The sequence below is a fragment of the Sabethes cyaneus genome, chromosome 2 (genome assembly GCF_943734655.1).
Source record: "Sabethes cyaneus chromosome 2, idSabCyanKW18_F2, whole genome shotgun sequence".
Classification (NCBI taxonomy): Eukaryota; Metazoa; Arthropoda; class Insecta; order Diptera; family Culicidae; genus Sabethes; species Sabethes cyaneus.
The window spans coordinates 246,358,554-246,379,026 of record NC_071354.1 but is presented as its reverse complement, the minus strand read 5'-3'; the positions used below and the strand labels follow the sequence as shown (position 1 = coordinate 246,379,026).

At 39.9% G+C, this 20,473-nt stretch overlaps 2 protein-coding genes and 1 long non-coding RNA gene across 3 annotated transcripts; 1 reads left to right on the top strand and 2 right to left on the bottom strand.

The window, feature by feature from the left end:
* The first annotated feature begins 6,699 nt into the window (after positions 1–6,699).
* LOC128736863 (uncharacterized) lies at positions 6,700–13,912 on the top strand. Its single transcript, XM_053831362.1, has 3 exons — positions 6,700–7,639; positions 13,298–13,461; positions 13,694–13,912. The coding sequence occupies exons 1-3, from the start codon at positions 6,700–6,702 to the stop codon at positions 13,907–13,909; spliced, it is 1,320 nt and encodes a 439-aa protein (XP_053687337.1). The 3' UTR covers positions 13,910–13,912.
* LOC128738926 (putative alpha-L-fucosidase) lies at positions 10,635–12,632 on the bottom strand. The gene is made up of 5 exons (XM_053834418.1): positions 12,352–12,632; positions 11,674–12,285; positions 11,384–11,606; positions 11,074–11,326; positions 10,635–11,007 (listed from the first exon to the last, which is right to left on the bottom strand). Exons 1-5 carry the CDS (start codon positions 12,599–12,601, stop codon positions 10,891–10,893), a joined length of 1,455 nt encoding a protein of 484 aa, XP_053690393.1. The 5' UTR covers positions 12,602–12,632; the 3' UTR covers positions 10,635–10,890.
* A 96-nt stretch (positions 13,913–14,008) lies between the features above and the next one.
* Positions 14,009–19,336, bottom strand: LOC128738927 (uncharacterized). Its single transcript, XR_008412132.1, has 3 exons — positions 19,120–19,336; positions 14,441–14,842; positions 14,009–14,372 (listed from the first exon to the last, which is right to left on the bottom strand). It is a non-coding gene; the product is annotated as an uncharacterized LOC128738927 (long non-coding RNA).
* Positions 19,337–20,473: the final 1,137 nt, after the last annotated feature.

Sequence of the window (20,473 nt, the reverse complement as noted above, 5' to 3'; positions counted from 1 at the left end):
GGTTTAGAGTCAATACGATCGTAGCACTAGTCTCGCAATTGTCCTGTACCATAACAGCTGGCTGCAAGATCTGTCGACAGAAGGCCAGGTTTCAAAAAACGGAATGTTGCTCCTGGATTCAGCATTTGGATCAACTCGAGAAAGAATAAATAAAAGCAGGTATCAACACTACTCGATAAAATTTCTTACACATTTTTATCATGTTACTTTATATGTCTTGTCTAATTTCAATGTTCAACGGTTGCAAATTTTGGATATATTTGTATTATATTCGTTGTTTTATTCAAATTAGATACTATTGGGAGAATAGTGAAATTTTATGAAAAAGAAAACTGAAAACTGTTGTTTAATCATAATGTAAAATGACAAAACAGGAAGCCGACTAATAGTATTCGATGAGATAACATACGGGCGTTACTTTGAGCTGCAGTTATGGTTTTTGCGAAAACAACGACCTCATAACTTTAAAAAAAATCGTTGAATACTCTTATCAGAACACCTGGCAGGATTGTGCCACTTATGCGCCAAATACAGCTAGTTCGAAAAGTGATTGAAGCCAGGTGTTTGAATTATACACGAATTGGCGCTGACAAATACATCAATGGGTAACACTTTAATGATCACTACTCGAGATAAGACTTAAGAGGGGTGATTAAGCTGTTGACGTGCTTACCAATTTTTGATTTATTATGGACTAGCTGACCCGACAAACTTCGTATTGCCACAAATTAACCTGTGTTGTACATAAATCATGAATCTCGGATGATCTTTGTCACTATCTCGAGTTTTGCAAGCCCCCCAGTGGGCGGCGCTTCCGACGGCGGGTCACCGGCAACACTCGCGACCGGCTCGTCCTGAATGATCTAGTGTTACTATAGATAGTTTTTGTGGTCTTGTTATTGATTAATGTTTTATGGAACAGTCTCGAATTTCTCGAGTTGGATTAGTTTTTGAGTTTCGCAAAAATTTCTGTTTTATTTGTATGAGAGTCCATATCCCCCTACCACAGGGGTGAGAGGTCTCTAACTATCATAAAATAAATTCAAGACTCAAAAATCTCCTACATGCTAAATTTGGTTCCGTTTGCTTGATTAGTACTCAAATTATAAGGAAATTTGTATTTCATTTGTATGGGAGCCCACCCTCTTAAAAGGGAAAGGGGTCGTAATACACCACAGAAAAAAAATTCTGCCATCTAAAACTCTCACATGCCAAATTTGGTTCCATTTGCTTGATTAGTTCTAAAGTTATGAGCAAATTTGTATTTCGTTTGAATGGGAGCCCCCCCCTCCTAAAAAGGTAAGAAGTCCTAATTCATAATGGAAAAAATGGTTGCCTCCAAAAACACCCACATGCCAAATATGGTTCCATTTGCTTGATTAGTTCTCGAATTATGAAATTTGTATTTCATTTGTGTAGAAGCCCCCCCTCTTGAAGTGTGGAAGGATCCTAATTCACCGTAGAAATTATTTTTGCCTCCAAAAACCTCCGCATGCCGAATTCGGTTCTATTTGCTTGATTAGTTCTCGAGTTATGGGGAAATTTGTATTTCATTTGTATTGGAGCCCCCCCTCCTAATGTGGGAAGAGGTCCTATTTAATCACAGAAAAAATTCTTGCCTCCAAAAACACCTACACGCCAAATTTGGTTCCATTTGCTGGATTAGTTCTCGAGTTATGAGGAAATTTGTATTTCGTTTGTATAGGACCCCCCCCTCCTAAAGTGGGGAGGGGTCCCAATTCATTATTGAAAAAAAATTGTCTCCAAAAACACACATATGCCAAATTTGGTTCAATTCGCTTGATTAGTTCTCGAGTTATGAGGAAATTTGTATTTCATTTGTACAGGAGCCCCTCCTCTTAAAGTGGGGAGGGGTCCTAATTCACCATAGAAAATTTTCTTGCTCTCGAAAACCTTCACATGCCAAATTTGGTTGCATTTGCTTGATTAGTTCTCGAGTTATGAGGAAATTTGTATGGAAGCCCCCCCTCTTAAAGGGGAGAGGAGTTATAATTCCTCTTATAAAGAGGGGAGGGGTCTCAATTCACCATAGAATAAATTCTTGTCACCAAAAAAAAACACCCACATGCCAAATGTTGTTCTATTTGCTTGATTAGTTCTCGAGTTAGGAGGAAATTTGTATTTCATTTGTACAGGAGCCCCCCCTCTTAGAGTGGGGAGGGGTCCTAATTCACCGTAGAAAATTTTCTTGCCCTCGAAAACCTTCACATGCCACATTTGGTTCCATTTGCTTGATTAGTTCTCGAGTTATGAGGAAATTTGTATGGAAGCCCCCCTCTTAAAGGGGAGAGGAGTTACAATTCCCCTTATAAAGAGGGAGGGGTCTCAATTTACCATAGAATAAATTCTTGTCACCGAAAACACCGACATGCCAAATTTGGTTCTATTTGCTTGATTAGTTCTCGAGTTATGCAGAAATTTGTGTTTCATTTGTATGGGAGCCCCCCCTCTTAGTGGGGGGAGGGGTCTCTAACCATCACTAAAACCTTTCCTGGCCCCAAAAACCTCTACATGCAAATTTTCACGCCGATTGGTTCAGTAGTTTTTGATTCTATAAGGAACACAGGACAGACAGACAGACAGACAGACAGACAGACAGACAGACAGACAGACAGACAGACAGAAATCCTTCTTTATAGGTATAGATAAACAAGTAGGACACCGTATTTTTGAAGACAGGGAAATGACATTATTTATAATTTCCCAACTATAACACACCCAGGACTCATCAGTATTCACCCTTAGTGAATAAATTATTCAAGGATTATCCACATAAAATTGCAAATTCTTTACCTTGACCGCTGAACAGAGCTAAGTCGTAGTTAACCAATTGACCAAATTCACAAAACGGCATGGCATGATTATATGTTAAACTTTGTGTGTTAAATGACAATTATTTGATGTGGGATACTGCACTGTCCTGTTGAGGTCTTCTTCTTCTTCTTCAGCAGCATAGAGCCGGGGTGGCTCGTGCTGTTTCAAGCACTCGTCTCCATTCAACTCGGTCTTGGGCCACTCGTCGCCAATTTCCTAGTCGTCTCAGAAGTCGCAAATCGCTTTCGACCTGGTCGAGCCATCGTGCACGTTGGGCCCCCCTGTTCCTGGTGCCGGTGGGGTTGTTGAAGAGGACCGTTTTTGTCGCACTGTCGTCCGGCATCCTTACGACGTGTCCGGCCCACCGTAGCCTGCTAACTTTCGCTAGATGTACGATGGGAGTCTCCCCAAGCAGTGCCTGTAGCTCGTGATTCATACGCCTCCGCCACTCTCCGCTTTCAGTTTGTACTCCGCCAAATATCGTCCGCAGCACTTTCCGCTCAAACACGGCAAGGGCGCGTATGTCCTCCGTAAGCAGCGTCACGGCTTCAAGTCCATAAAGAACTACCGGTCTAATAATGGTTTTGTACATTGTTAGCTTCGTGCGGCGGCGTATGCTTCCTGATCGTAGCGTTTTACGAAGGGCAAAGTAGGCCCGATTTCCCGCTTGGATGCGCCGCTGGATCTCCTTACTAGTGTTGTTGTCCGCGGTCACCAGCGATCCCAAATACACGAACTCTTCTACCACTTCTAGTTCGTCGCCGTCAACGGTTACCGTCCGTGGGAGGCGCGCATTTGTTTCCTTTGAGCCTCTTCCTTTCATGTATTTGGTCTTCGACGCATTTATTTTTAGCCCAATTCTCCTAGACTCCGCTTTCAGTCTGGCGTAGATTGCCTCCGCCGTCGCAAAGTTCCTGGCTATGATATCGAAGTCATCTGCAAAGCCTAGAAGTTGGCTACTCTTGGTAAAAATCGTGCCTCTCGTTTCAATGCCCGCTCGTCGGATCACCCCCTCAAGAACGATGTTGAACAGCATGCAGGATAGACCGTCACCTTGTCTCAACCCTCGTCGCGTCTCGAAGGGACTCGAGAGTGTCCCAGAGATGCGTACGAAACACATCACTCGATCCAATGTAGCTCTGATCAGTCGCGTCAGTTTGTCCGGAAAACCGTATTCGTGCATTATCTGCCATAGCTTGTCTCGATCGACTGTATCATATGCTGCTTTGAAATCGATAAAGATGTGATGCGTGGGCACGTTGTACTCCCGACATTTCTGCAAGATCTGTCGGATAGTAAACATTTGGTCCGTAGTTGCGCGAGCCCCCACGAAACCCGCCTGATAATTCCCTACGAAACCTTGTGCTATCGGTGACAGCCGGCGTAACAGGATCTGGGAGAGTACCTTGTAGGCGGCGTTTACCAGCGTAATACCACGATAGTTGCAGCAGTCTAGCCGATCACCCTTTTTGTAGATGGGACAAACCACTCCTTCCATCCATTCCTCCGGTAGCTTTTCCTCCTCCCAAATCCTCGAAATAACCCAGTGTAGAGCCTTTGCTAGCGTTTCCCCGCCATGTTTATAAAGCTCAGCCGGTAGGCGGTCCTTCCCAGCGGCTTTATTGGTCTTCAGCAACCTGATTTCTCGTTTGACTTCTTGGAGATCAGGTGCTAGGACATCACTATCTTCCATGGGCGCTCCTAGGTTAATTTCCGTTCCGCCTCCTTCTGCGACTTCGCCATTGAGGTGTTCATCGAAGAACTGCTTCCACCTGTCGAGCACCTCGCGCTCGTTTGTAATTAGATTCCCTCCCTCGTCCCTACACATGTCAGGTTTCGGTGTGTAGCCCTTCCGAGTTTGGTTCGCCTTCTCATAAAACTTGCGCGTGTCATTAGCTCGGAATAGTTGTTCTAATTCTTCACGATCTCTGTCCTCCTTTTGGCGCTTTTTTCTCCTCAGGATCGTGGTCAACTGGTTCCTAGCTCGTCGGTACTTGGCCAGGTTCTCTCTAGTGGCAATACTTAGATAATTTTTCCAAGCATTTTTTTTCTCCTCCGCCGCTTGTTGGCATTCCCCATCAAACCAATCATTTTGTGTACTCCGAGGCTCAATACCTAGTGCCGCGGTAGCGGCCTCTCCGATGGCCGAGCGTATTCTGCCCCAACCGTCTTCGAGGTTTGAAGCACCTAACTCCTCGGAAGAAGGCAGTGCCTCATTCAGTACTCGCGCGTAGTTCTCGGCAGCTTGTGGGTTATCTAGCTGCCTGATGTTCAGCCGAGGAGGGCGGCTTTGACGGGTCCGGTATACGGTGGACAGCTTTGAGCGCACATGTACTGCTACTAGGTAATGGTCAGAATCAATATCCGCACCCCGACGGGAGCGTACGTTCGTGATGTTAGAGAAGAACCGGCCCTCTATGAGAACGTGGTCAATTTGGTTCATTGTACGTTGGTCAGGTGATCTCCAGGTGGCTTTGTGGATATCCTTGCGCGGGAAAAAGGTACTTCGGATCACCAGGCCTCGGGAAGCTGCGAAGTTTATACATCGTTGGCCGTTATCGTTTGTGTCGGTGTGCAGGCTATGGGGTCCTACCACCGGTCTATACATTTCTTCCCTACCGACCTGGGCGTTCATATCCCCTATGACGATCTTGATGTCCCGTGACGAGCAGCTGTCGTACGTAGCCTCCAGCCTCGCGTAGAACGCTTCTTTCTCATCGTCGGGTCTACCTTCGTCCTGTTGAGGTCCATGTTCTAAATTTGTAGGCTATTGCCAGCCTAAATTCTAAATTCTGTTTTTTTTGTTATGAATATTTTAATGCAATTGCAAACAAAACGTAAACAGAATTTAAATCATATGAAATTTAAGGAAACATTTTGTTTGAGTGATAAATCTTACAGTTGCTATTCGCATTTGACACATTCCAGCGTGACCCGTTACGACGAGGACCCGACTTTCATTGACACTTTGCTCCCGCTAGCAAAAAATACGTTGTTAAGTTATTAAACAAGTTTTAAATTATGTCTGTTAAATGTATATTCTAACGTAGTGTTTACTTTTTGATTTAGATTGTTATTTTGGTAGGTATAACAAGTTACATTTCGTAACGGGACACCATCGCAGAAGTACCGCTTTTTCCACCATGTTTTAATATGTGTACACTTCAATGGACTAATTATTAAACGTTCTGTATGTTGATTGGGTTGACAACTTCGTTTTCTTTGTAGTTCAATAATCACTGGTTCATATCCAGTATAATATGAGTTGAAATATGCAGTTCTAAATACCAATTTCTTGGTGTACAAGTGCGTGGAATGTGTCATTTGCATATGCCATCTACCGTGAACTAGATATACTGTTAATAATGATTCATAGCTTTCATTTTGTGGACGCATTCAGTTCTAATAAAGAAAAATCATGCTAGGATACGAAAAGTAACGAGATAAAATTATTGTTATAATATTTTCTCTTACACACGTCCGACATTTAGTAGTCAAATCAATTATATGTAAGTACATACATTTTTAAATATTTATACGCTACTTGTAACGAAATACAAACTTGGCCAATCTGAATTAATAATGCATTCTGATCCCAATCACACAAAAAAGCAATTGACGAAATCCTTTCTTTTGCCGCAAGCGCCAGACCAGATACGATACGCACGGTTACTCGGCGCGGCGTCAGCGTCAGTTCTATCAAGTGTAAGTATGCAGCAAGACGACCAAAAGTTCGTCAGTCTTCGCGAAGAGTTTGAACCTGTTGGACGCACGGGAAAAACGACGTTTATTTTTCTTACACGCAATTGAAAATACCAAATAATTATGAACGGCGCAAGTATTTCATTTGCATCTGCTCTAATGATGGTGTTTAGTGTTTCCTGCGTTCTTAGTGATACGTGTCCAGTATTCTTAACTCTGTCATCATTATCAAGACATATCGAAGATGCCTCAGTGGTCGTTAATTGGGGCCCGGATTGTGAAGCCCCGCCAGACTGGATAGGCCTATACACTGTCAATCCAGCAATTACCGATGTACTTCCTGTTGTCAAGGTTATCGTCAACAATGAATCGTCCGGCAATGTTGTCACTGACCAAAAATTCGGGAAACAACGATTACCTGGAGGATGGAACTTCGATGAGGTGCTCAGACACATCCCAAAGCGCCGGCCAAAGCCGCTTTGTTTCGGATATTACCTAGTGAGCTACGATAAAAATAACGAACTGCAAACATTTGATTGTCTGAAAATACAACCCCACTGGATGTTTACGGAGGTCAACATAGGAAATGTTTCCCTGAAGGATCTTTTCCTCCCAGGCACTCACTGTTCAGCTTGCTATCAAACCAAAGCCAACATAAACAATGTTTTCTTGAAACGGGTTGGATTCAGGCAAGATTTAGATATATGGACACAACTTGTTTTCGGCATTCGTTATCTCGATTTTTCCGTTGGTTTTCATCCATCACATAATGCAACTCGCAACTTCTGGGTTATGAACGAAAGTTACCGAGTAGGTTGGATCGTTCCTATTTTACAAGACATACGCCGTTTTGTTATCATATCCGAGGAGACCGTATTCCTAGATTTTCGACGTTTTCCGCTTGGGTTCCATAATCATCCCGATCAGCACATGCTATTTCTACAGATTCTGGATCAAGAATTGGGAGATCTAATATATCGCCGACCCCATTTCGGCAACGAGGAAGATGGCGAAAAGGAATCCTACCATCTTACGATCTCTCAGATGCGCCAGGAGGGAAAGTATATACTTGTTACATATAATCACGCGGCCAGTCTGAATGGTGAGTACAAATTGGCAGCAGCATCTTGCAGCTTTCAATCGTCAAACTAATCAAGCCGCAGTCATTATTTAATTTATGAACGACCGCATCATCAGCGTATACACACGAGAGACCTATGCTGGGGTAGGTGAACTGATGATACATGCTTATTAATTTCACTCATAGAACGGAATCTTTTTAGAAAGGGTTCTTAAATAATGTAATTATTCGATTTTGCAGAGAAACATGAACTGATCTGGACAAGACAGTATTACAGAAAACACTATTCAGTCTAAGCAAATTCAAATAGTTTGGCAAATTTTTTAAGTTTATAATTGTGTTATACAATATCTTAATAATTCTTCATTACGACTGCAACAGCGAAGTAAGGCAAAGAAAGTAGAAACTTTTTATTCTATTATTTATTTAATATTCTGACATTTGGCCTTCAATTTTACATCAATGCGCAGTGGAGCAATAGCATTAAAATGTGATCAGGGGGTCAATCCCAGTGTAGTGATTAGCATTCAGGTTCTCGTTCTCGGTCGGTTCTCGTCGACAGCCCGAATGTCGTTGGCTAAGCTCCGTCACCATGAGTTTCTGCGATTGCTTCTTCTACGCTGTCCTTGCGGATTACAGTCGAGTACTTCTATTTTAACATTTTTTGAAACGATGGTTCTATAATTGATGAAGGGACGGTAAGGGAAAGTAATGAAGAAGGATTTTTTTTGGAATGGAGGGAAAAGAGTGGAAATGAGGGGGGGGGGGGGGGGCTACGCTTAACAAGTTGTCGTTGTAACTCCTACCTTTTGTCCAATGCTGGAAGGTGCATGAGTCGAACCAAGCTATAATCTGAGATTATAACCGGATTTGAACCCGCAACACCCGCCAGGGCATTTCTCTTCAGATCTCGTTTGCTCCTTTCCGATCCATTTGATCTGGTCAATTTGGTTTTCTGTTCGGCCGTCGCGGGAAGTCCAAGTGATGTTTACGTGCTGCTCTTTGGGGAAAGAGCGATCCACCAATGACCATGTTGTTATGACCATGCTCTCCGTTTTCGCTCATCTCTCCTAGGCCATCGCGTTCCATGATGCGTTCAATATCCGCGTTGTTTGAGCAGACCTCATCCTGCCCTTGTCCTGCAGGTCGACAGGAGGTAGGCTCCCTTATATCCTTATTGAACAGATGGTAGATTTGCACATACTTAATAAGCGTTGTTTCAATGACCTTCCCTTACTTAATTTTCCACTCTTTCTCCGTCACGTCTTGTCCCACACAACAATCATTTTTGTTGGATAGTAGCTTATTCAACCTTTGGATAGCTAATCATCGGGTAACAAACACTTGATAAGCTATTATACAACAAAAATGTTTGTTGGGCACTCTGTTTGGATACTATGAACACCTTTGTTTCATTACTTTCTTCTGAAAAGAACTAAAAGCAAAACTTGTGTCTATCTCTATTTCCTGATTATATTGGGACGTTCACACAAATGAATTTAAATCAACGAAGTAAGAAATTGTTTTTTATATTTTTACTAATTTTATAGTTCATTAAACTGCACTTGACGGTATCGGTCACACAATAATGTTAAATAAAGTATTTGCGAACTTTTGTTTGGCATCGAATATTGTATGATCGTAAAACTTGAGCTTTATTGTAGTGGTCCCTTGAAGCAGAGCAAATGAAATAGAAGACATTGAAATAGAATCTAGTTGCTCTAGTGGAACAGTTGTTAGAATATGCCAACTCATTCCCTATAATTTGCAAGCGTCGCATTATAATCCAGGATTTTAATTAACTGCAGTCAGGGATGGGAACCATTTCGCTGAATACCATTTTGTGGAACACCAATTCTCGGATGACCATAACGCGGAATATAGAGTTTCGCAGAATACCATTTCTTGAAAAACCTTGCGCGGGATGTACCATTTCACGGAAAATCTTTTCGTAGAAAGTACCATTTCGCAGGGGTGACCCAACTGAAGGAAAGTAATTGAGGTCAGTAGATCTAGGAAAATAAATAAACCTAGATAGAGGTGATCTCTACGGGGTGCTGGGGTTATGAGGAAATTTGTATTTCGTTTGTATCGAAGCCCCCCCTCTTAAAGGGGAGAGGAGTCATAATTCCCCTTCTGAAGAGGGGAGGGGTCTCAATTCACCATAGAAAAAATTCTTGTCTTTAAAAACACCCATATGCCAAATTTTGTTCCATTTGCTTGATTAGTTCTCGAGTTATGCATAAATTTGTGTTTTATTTGTATGAGTGCCCCCCCCCCCCTCTTAGTGTGGGGAGGGGTCTCTAACCATGATAAGAACCTTCCCTGGCCCCAAAGAGACAGACAGACAGACAGAAATCTATTTTTATAGGTATAGATTATTATATGTAACCTAAAATAGGTTAATTATATTTCGATTCTCGATTCAATTTATTTATTTATTTATTTGACTGAAGTTAGGCTCTGCCCATAAATTCGTGTAATTTTCGTGTAATTTGTCAGAAAGCACAATTTCGGAAGCAATTGTTTTGGGCCCAAAACAAGGGCTATGTTTTTAAAAATGTATTCACTGCATTCTTTTTGCCAATCTGAACACAGTGAATATTTTCTCATGAACCGAATTTTTATTTCAAACAAAAAAACTGCTTTTGGAATTTACAAAATCAGTTACGGCTAATCAATCGGAAATCGAAAAGGAGTTTAAATACTAAAAAATATTCTTTGCGCATTAATAAATTTTCTTGATGAGATCATATAACCCTTTAGGATATCTATATTTCATTAACGTGATTTTTATTCTTGAAATTGTAGGTACTAGCATTGTAATTGTCCTGTTCTCTAACAGTACTCTTAGAAAAACGTTTAAGCTCCTAGGCTTTACTAAATGAATATTTTGAATTTTTTATATTTTTATGTTCGAAAACGTGGAATATTTACAGAGTATGAAACTTAGAACAATCTGTGGATGATTAGTTTTTTTATTTTTATTTATTTATTATTTTTTACCCCTTGTTTTTATATTTTTTTGGTTATGTTTGTGGATTTCTCTATTTAATTTTATAATATAGAAAAATCCTAGTCATTCAGCATTTTTCACAGAACACTTTTTCTTTTATGCTTACAATTATACCACATTTTCATGACTCGAATAGTATAAAATAATATCCTTCTGTGAACAAAAGGTTAGTATTGCTCTATATATGCTGGAAAGTCTTGCCACTACGCACATACGGCCGTGGTTTGGATACTATCATATGCGTACGAGTTCTCTCTCACACATGCTCATCTAACAGTACAATTTTTAGTGTCCAAGCCAAGGTTAAATTCAGGCGATCTATTTCATTTTTCAACGGAAACTCTACTTGAATTGCATTCGCTGTTGGTTTCCACTGAAAAGGAGAAAATGTACAGTCATTTTGTTGTTCATACAATTTGTTTTTAACTTAGTAACGTACATGCAAGCTTGTGTTAAATCCAAGCATTGTAATTTGGACTACTTTTTTATACCAATCATTAAATGCTCCCAGCTGTACGCTATTCGTTTTGTAAGGATAATTCAGAATAATGGCGTAAACGTTGGTAAATTCCGAGTCGTTATCATAGTGCGAAGCACGTTTCGATGTATACCAAATATTAGAAGTTAGCGTATCGTTTTGAAAAATCCATGGTTTTGATTTATAGATTGCTTCTCCGTTTATCTTAAGCCATCTAAAAAAAAGATTTTAAATAAAATAATTTAAACTGGATAGGTATGTTGATCCGTACCTGCCCATATCACTCAAACGTTCAGCAAATATCGGGTCGATCGTTCCGTACTTGGTCGGCCCTACATTGATAAGGATGTTGCCTCCACAGCTTACCGTACTAGCTATCTCACCAATCAATTCAGAAGAGCTCATGAAATCCTCCAGCTTAGCATTCTGTCGATGTCCCCAGCTTTTCTTATCGATTGTCAAAGCATTCTCCCATTTGTGTTTTTGAAGAACTCCTATCAAGTGCATTCATTGTCAATCAAGAGACATAAAAATAGGTAGTAGAGATAATCTGATACTTGCCTGGGTTGTAACGATCGGAACACGTATAGAAGTCCCCATGCATGCAAAGCGTCCCCATTCCCCAACGATCATTGGTCACTACAGTGTTCTTGACGGGTGATTCATTATACAGCCACGTGAAAAATTCTTTTGCCTTCCAATAACCATCTGGAGCTTCCCAGTCTCCATCACTCCAAAGAACTTCTGGCTTGTATGTGTTGATCAACTCTTTCAGTTCCGGCCAAACTTTATTTTCAACATATTCGTCCTTTAGGAAGGCATGCAACTTGTCGTTATGATAGAGGCGATTAAACCATTCAAAGAGGGAATAATAGACACCAAAGGTCAACGTGGTGCTATTCCGAATGGCAGCAGATAATTCGCCAATTATGTCCCGATGAGGTCCCACGTCAACGGAATTCCAGCTGTAGGTATACTTTGATGGCCACAAAGTGTAACCTTCGTGATGCTTGCTAGTTAAAACCACGTATCGTGCTCCAGATTGAGAAAAAAGCTGGGCCCATTCAGTAGCGTTAAACAATTCAGCAGTGAAATCGCCGGCAAAATCTTGATACGTAAAGCCTGGTTTAAAATTGTTGTTCATGTATTTCACATAGTCCTCATATTTGTAACCTACGAAAGGCGAAGAATTTAATCTATAAAACAAAATATCTATAAACAAAATAATCTCGTCATTACCTTCCCAGTTGATCCAGAACCATTCTCCACCATAACTGGGAACCGCATACACGCCCCAGTGGACAAAGATTCCTATTTTCGCATCGTCATACCACTTTGGTAACGGGCGCGAATCTAAACTGGACCATGTTGGCTCATATTTGTCTACAACGGTATCCTTTTCCAAGCGATTAATCTTCTTAGCACAACCGATGGCTGCCAGAAAGCCTATCACAATAAGTAAGCTAGGTTTGTTTTTATACGCGCTCATTCTGTGAATAATTCCATCAGCGCAACAATCACACTCGTAAAGCTAGACTTACTTGCAGCGATACTGCTGTACTACTGATTGATCCTCACTTCGATGCTCATTTGCTTCATTTGTGATCTCTGGAACCCACAGTACATGCATACATACTGATAAGAGACTAGGGTTGACCGAAAATGTGACCATACTCAAAGTCGTCGACTAATTCGGTTTTGAGGTAAATTTGTTAGTAAAAAACTGCTAAGTTAAAAGCAATGTTTAGTAAGTTTAAATTCTGAACGGTTTACCATGTAAACATAAAAAGTTTCGATTTTGTATCGGAAGATTTTCAACTACCAAAGTAAAAATTTAACTTCTTTTATCTTAGCTTATCAGGTAGAACGGTAGACACCATGGCAAAATAGAAGCATAGAAGGATACAATGAGGAATGTACCTATGCTTCACATATTTTTGTGTAACGGATACATGCTTATTATATACTTACTTTGATGAGCAGAGCATAATAGAAAAGCTTTCAACTGGTTGAACTCAATCTTGCACGAAACATGGAAATTGACATACTTACAATTGACGTTCAGATGTCGCTTCAATGTATTCTCGAAACGCAATGTTCTTATATCACATGTTAGCCGTTCATTAAATATCATAAATGCAAATTTCTTACAAATTATCTGGTTTTTTGTATTCAATTGTTTTAGAATCTGATCTCATATGGGCGCCATGGAAAAAACACTCCAGCTCGTTTTTGAAGCACACCGAACTGGGCGAATTCATGAAGAATCTCTTCTCTCAGAAGCACCCGGATGCACCGAAGGACATTGGATGGGGTTTCTATGGCGTACAGGGACTGCAAAGCAGCTATGTAAGGATTGAATAATACGATCAGTCGACTCTTTTTGATGCGAAGTATCCTTGGCTTGAGAAATAATTTTAAAGAAACACTTTGTTTTATAATATTCGAATTATAAAATGCAGTTTATTTAAAATTATTTTTCACTTTAACCTTACAATTAAATTATACAATTAAAATTTGCGTAAAACCGAGTTGACTATATCAGAGTCTTCATAATGTGCTGAACTATTGGAAATTTTAGGCTCCAGATGAAACTTATTTGCTGCCGAAGGAGCGCGCCAATCTAATCAATCCGAAGCTGATGACCATGCTTGGTGGACCATGGAGTTTGCGGGCCAATGCGGTATTGCTAGACTTTTTCACCAATACCAATCTTGTGGACATGGCGGTACATACTAATCGATACAAAACGCTCAAGAGCATGAGCAACGAGGCTGTTGTTTTGGATATACAGTAACGAAAGGAGGCCTCCAACGCGTATATTTTCAAGATATATTGTATCAGTACTCTTTTATTATAATAGCAATAAGATCATTAACAAAATTGGGATACGCTTCCAAAAAGTTAAAAATGTCATTCCATTTTAAAGTTTCAACGAATTGAGAGAATTGGGCTTAAAGCAAAAGTACAGTAATTATAAAAACATCATTCAATACAATCATTAAATCTTTTTTGTGAATACGTAAAATCATTTTAGGTTTTAGGAATCAGACAATAAGCCAGTTTATACGATAATTAAAATATTTTCTTGTAGTTTTTAATTCTATCGTGAGTTATTTCGAATTTGGTTTGGACAAGGCGTTGTCAAAGAACCTAACTAATGCAAAACTAAGAATAAATAATATGTTGACAAAACAATCAGTTTGTAATTACTACATTACCATTAATGGATATGAAATTAAATACGAACATATCGTAAGCTGTGAAATGAAGATTACATTTTTTATTTTATTTAATTCCTTATATTTCTCACCGTTAGATTTCTCACCGATCTTACTTTCACCTGATCCTGGTAGGTCGAGCGGTTTTGTCAACTTTCATGGTCAAAACAATAGTTTGAGAATTAAGGAGTTGGCCTGTTGTTTTCATACCAAGTGAAAAAATAAGCAGAGGATGTTACAAGGCACCAAACATGCAACTATATTGAAATTGTATAACTATGATTCGATTAAAGGTAAAATCCGCTTTGGCGCAAATGCTGCCTCAATTATAACCTTCTCCATGTATGAAGAATACGATCGCCACATTGCAATCTAGAAGTCAGAATTACTAGTCTCTACCGCTGGCACAAATACGTTGGATAGGGCCGTAAGCACTGGTAGAGAACCACATTCCAACCGAGGCCGTCTGGGTTATACACCTATATTCATACCTACCAGTAGAGACTGCGCTGTAAATGTTAGTTAGATTAGACATGGAGTGTGGTTAGAATCTGAGACACACTCGGTAATGGCAGACACGCAAATATTTAATATGACCGATGACACATAGTCGACTACTAATTGTAGATATGTGTTCTCTGCTGACATTGGCGGTAACTATTGAACTCAGCCTGTTCATTAAAATTGTTGAAGCAGAAAATGTTCGCATTTGGAAAGGTTTATCACTTAAATCGATATTATATTCCAAATAATATTACCAACGATTTTTATACATAGGTTCGAGTAGAAAAACGTATGCTCAAATAAATTACAAAAAGTAACTTTTTTGCCCAGTAAAAGCGAGGTCCCTGCGCTAGGTGGATTTGTTGAAGTATTTTTTTAATTCAAGAATAACGTCCTGATTTTGTCAGCCCCATGTTGAATTTACGGCTGACAAAAGCGGGAAACTGATAAAATCGAGAACTTTTTTTCGGAAATTCTTTTCAATATTCAATATTTAAGACGTTAAGACGTAAAATCGAAAACTTCTCTTAAAAATTAAATATCCTCAATTGATCAACCAAAAACTCAAAGAAAACTAAGCAACCAGGAACAGGTGATTCGTACTTCCATGATAAAAAATGCTTCGATTTTATTCAAACTTTTTGTACCTACTGGTTTCTTTTCTGAAAATTTTAGGTCCAATTTATTTTTGGAACCAATCCAACTCACTAGCGACAGCCTAGATGCAAAACAAAAAATGTGGGTATAGTTTTTCCATTAAGAACACAGTTTGAATAAAATATAGAATAACTATTATGACAGTTCACGAATTCATCGCATTTCACACTTTATGATTTCATAATTTCATTTTTGTCATAGTATCGGAATCAAATTTCTTTTCGCAGTTGTACTGCATTTTGAAAGAATTTGTTCGATTGATCATTAAAAACTTAAACAGAATGTAGTTTATTAACTACAAATGTTTTAAGTTTATAATTTATACATTGATTATTTAACTCACTGTTAAACTTCACTATATTTCACTACTAAATCACAACGGGCGAGTTTATAATTAATATGAAACACAATTCGTGAGCAATTACGCAGTAATGCCGTAAAACGTTTGCATTAAAAAAAATGGAAAAAAAACTATAACAATTAAGTGTGATATATTTCCAATGGAAGGTTATTATACTAGTTTACTTGCAAAAACATTCTACAGCTCTATCAGTCGATCTCTAACCGTGATGGCGAAAACAGTGAAGCTACTCCGTTCAGAAGTGTGCGCGTCCAAAGAACGGTAGCCCGTTGCGCTGCGAATACGGATATCGTGCGGCATTTTGTGGACGCCGGATACGCCCTTTCCGGTATGTACAACATATTGGCACTATTAGATGACAATTAGAGCATCGAAAGAAAGCCCGCTTCCGGACGGCCGACGACCCTGAGCGACAAGAAGCTCCAATGGATGCTGAAAAGGAAGACCGAGGGAAAAGTGGCTACATCACTTCGTGTGGTTGGCCAGGTCAGTGCAACCGACCAAACAGTGAAAAAGTACCTGGCGAACATGGACATACATGTCAGGAAGCGACTGTCCCGTCCACTGGTCTCGGAGCTGTAGGCAACGCAGCGGTAGCGGTTAAATAAGTTGATCAAGACAATTTTCCCGGCGAATCGCGACGTGGCGGTGGTGATGGACGACGAGACCTGACTCACCCTGGATGGCAACGACTAACAGGGCACTTCGTATTTTACTTCCCCACGAAGGAAGTGTCCTCCGAGGTGAAGTTCATTTCACACACCCGTCGCCAGTACAACACCAAGTTCCCCAAGAAGTTGCTGCTGTGGCTAACAATCAGCGAGAAGGGGATGTCAAAGCCGCTCTTCTTTTGCTCCGGACTGGCGGAAGTTGCATCCTTCATCTAGAAATTCTATAAGGGCGAAGACGTGGTGCTCTGGCCGGATCTGGCGTCGACCCACTACTCGAAGCGATCGTTGGAGGATATGGAGCGGCTGGTACCCAAGTCGGCGAACCCGCCCAGCGTCCCCCAGGCTGCATCCCATCTAGAATTTCTGGACAAACCTGAAGATCTACTCCGACAATTTTGTCGCGAAAACTGAGAAGGAATTGATAAATAAAACGAAGAAAGAACTCAAAAACATGCCTACACGCATGGTTTCGTCCGCCATGGCGAATGTTCCGGTTAACTGCCGGAAGGCCGCTCGCAAGGCCGTAGATTTTTTTGCAAGTGAACTAATATAATCCCAAGCAAAAATTTAGGTTTTATTACACTCTATTTCGAATAGTTGGGTCACCGTTCAATTATATGTTTGGGTTTGGTTGATTTTTTTCGGTGAGGAATGGAACATTCCTCACATATTTATTACACTCTTATGGTGGTATTTAAGACCAAAATTGGTCATAAAGACTATCATAAGAGTACAATAAAACTCACATTGTTGCTTGGGATAACCTTTCATGGGAAATTTGTCACTCTCAATTAGCTGTCTTAGTTTTTTTCACCATATGACAAAAGTCCATTTTTTTAATGCAAACGTTAGTACGCAATGTAGTTAAATATGTAGCTGTATCCAATTCTTGCGAGACGTAATTCATGATTAACCATAATAGCTCGAAAATACGATTATGATCGGTTTGTTCTACCATACCCAATACGATACCACAAGACATCGCTAATGTGTCGCTTAAATGTGACCAAACCTTACAATATTGTTTGGCGACAATAAATAAATAGATAAATTGTTGACTTCTTTTTGGGTCCTCTTGTTTTAGTTTTAGTTTTGGTTCTATTTTAAAGTTTTACCGATTAAATATGATGCAATTGTAACTGATAATGTTCAGCAATACATTAAAAAGTATTGATATACGAAATTTTGTGCTGAAACACTTTATTTATAGTAGGTCCCACCCGCCTTGTGCACGTGCTCTGATGTGCCGTCTTCATTTCGACCCATCATTTAACGAAGTTTGTCAAATTATACAACTAGTTTTGTAATGTGTAATGTTAATACACTAATTATGTTTACCTACTGTTTGTAATACATGTACCAAAATATCATTTATAAAAAGGTGCGTCCAACTTACAACGCAAATTGAAACTGTCGCTCAAGTTCAGAGTTCAATTTGGTTGTTTGAAATTCCAATTATAAATAATCTATAATTTTAATGTTTGTGCTGGAGTTGTATTTTTGATTTCTAGAACGGTTCAGTTGGATAAAATTAGGTTGAAGCAAGGCGAAAGTCGAACATCGTGCTAGACACCATCTAGGGAACGATGTCTTACAAAGTTCACCTCGTTGATCACAATTGCGGTACATTCATTGTAAAATTTGTTACACACTGTGGCACCCAAATGGCACTTTTTGACATCCGAACTTTAAAATATTGGAATCTGGCAGCTTGGTCATTGTCAAGCTGAACAAATGATCGGCACTTTGCCGGCACAATAAGGCACACACTAAAATTTGGACGAATAAGGTGCCTAGAATGTTCTGTGTGATTTTCCCTTGGGTTGAAGCGAGCTCCGTTTCCACTTACCCCGCATTCTCACTTGCCCCAGGGTACCTTATGTATCATATTAACTTGAAATCAGCCGAAGTAGGTACAAGCAAGATTTTCGTTTTTGACGTTATCATTGGCCCGACCGATTAGATACGTGTTGATGGTTTTGGTCATATAAAATATTGACGTTACTATTATCGTAACAATCAACGTAGTGACTAGAGTGAAACCATGGCAATAGTGTGGGGTATGCGAAGAATGCAGTTTGTGCCGGTGGCAATTACGGCAACTCACAATCGGATAATAATAATAGGTTGAGGCACAACGCAAGCAATCGAACTTTAAAACTAGATAGCTATAGCGTGATCAAGGCTTAATATTACCTACAAATAAAATTTACTAATAAGTGAATTAATTCGAATTACTTCACACGGCTGTCGCCAAGGAAATAATTAACGTGGCGAGAGAACATGCCAGTAGCATTACCAGGATAAACTCACTTACTTACAAAGAAATGAAATATATTTACACGATCGACTGATGACTGACCACATTTCCACAATTTACTTGACTTAACTAGTTGACGATATTGACATGTGCTAGCAACTATGAGTCATCGATACGACCGCTGAACATATGTTGTGGCGCTTGATAATACCCACACACAAAGCCTACGCGTCATAAGTCATGTGCAAATTTGCCTGTAAAATTGCAACTGTTCAGTGGAAGTAGCCATGACTTTCCTCTTGCTTATCTCGCGTTTCAAAGAAAAGGACTTACGTGTTTCTTAGACGCCAAAATAGTTTGTTTTACTTATCATAACAACAAATAAATATCATTTGCGACATCTTTCCGCTGGGAGAATCGAACTTCACTAGGTCAAGGCTACAAAAATAAATTTACACCAGTCATTCACGATTAAATAAAGGGAACACCGAGAAAAAATAAACCTATTATAGATATAGGGATAAGTAATGTATTCCAATGATTGATATAATTATTGTTGCAAGGTGAATAAATAAAGAAAGGAAACGCTTATCGAAACGTAATGCGCCTATGAACCTTTTGCACTGAATACTTCCTCATTCAAGTTTAGAACCGTAACCAGGACGGTGTGGAATAACTTATTACGGAGTGACTATTTTCATTGTTTAACATGCATATAAATGGCGTCGACGAACATTAATTCCGTACCTGTCCTAACAAGCTTCGTCCTAACAACTAGGCAAATCTCAACAAGGCGTTTCAGTTATATTCTTTCTGATAGTTCAGTTCCAAAATTTAGAACTGTTATACGACCACGTTCTATTTTTGCAGATTTTTTAATCACGAGTAAACAAAGTCTTAAAAAAATAAGAGTGAATGCGTAACATAAAACAGAGCAGAGCGATGTTAAACGACATTCGATAGGATACACGAAAAATTGTCAACAATTAAACAAGATCAGCAATTAAAACTGTAAGAAGAATTGTAAACGTTTGTAACGTTTTACCTTTGTTATACTATAACAAAGGTTTAAAAATTGGTCGAAAAACATGAAATTGATCCGAGGCCCGGAGGGACAAGTCACACATACCAATCGATAGGGTTCGACGATTTGAGCAATGTCTGTGTGTGTGTGTGTGTGTGTGTGTGTGTGTGTGTGTGTGTGTGTGTGTGTGTGTGTGTGTGTGTGTGTGTGTGTGTGTGTGTGTGTGTGTGTGTGTGTGTGTGTGTGTGTGTGTGTGTGTGTGTGTGTGTGTGTGTGTGTGTGTGTGTGTGTGTGTGTGTGTGTGTGTGTGTGTGTGTGTGTGTGTGTGTGTGTGTGTGTGTGTGTGTGTGTGTGTGTGTGTGTGTGTGTGTGTGTGTGTGTGTGTGTGTGTGTGTGTGTGTGTGTGTGTGTGTGTGTGTGTGTGTGTGTGTGTGTGTGTGTGTGTGTGTGTGTGTGTGTGTGTGTGTGTGTGTGTGTGTGTGTGTGTGTGTGTGTGTGTGTGTGTGTGTGTGTGTGTGTGTGTGTGTGTGTGTGTGTGTGTGTGTGTGTGTGTGTGTGTGTGTGTGTGTGTGTGTGTGTGTGTGTGTGTGTGTGTGTGTGTGTGTGTGTGTGTGTGTGTGTGTGTATGTAATGATTTTTTCTATCGCCTGTTTCTCAGAGATG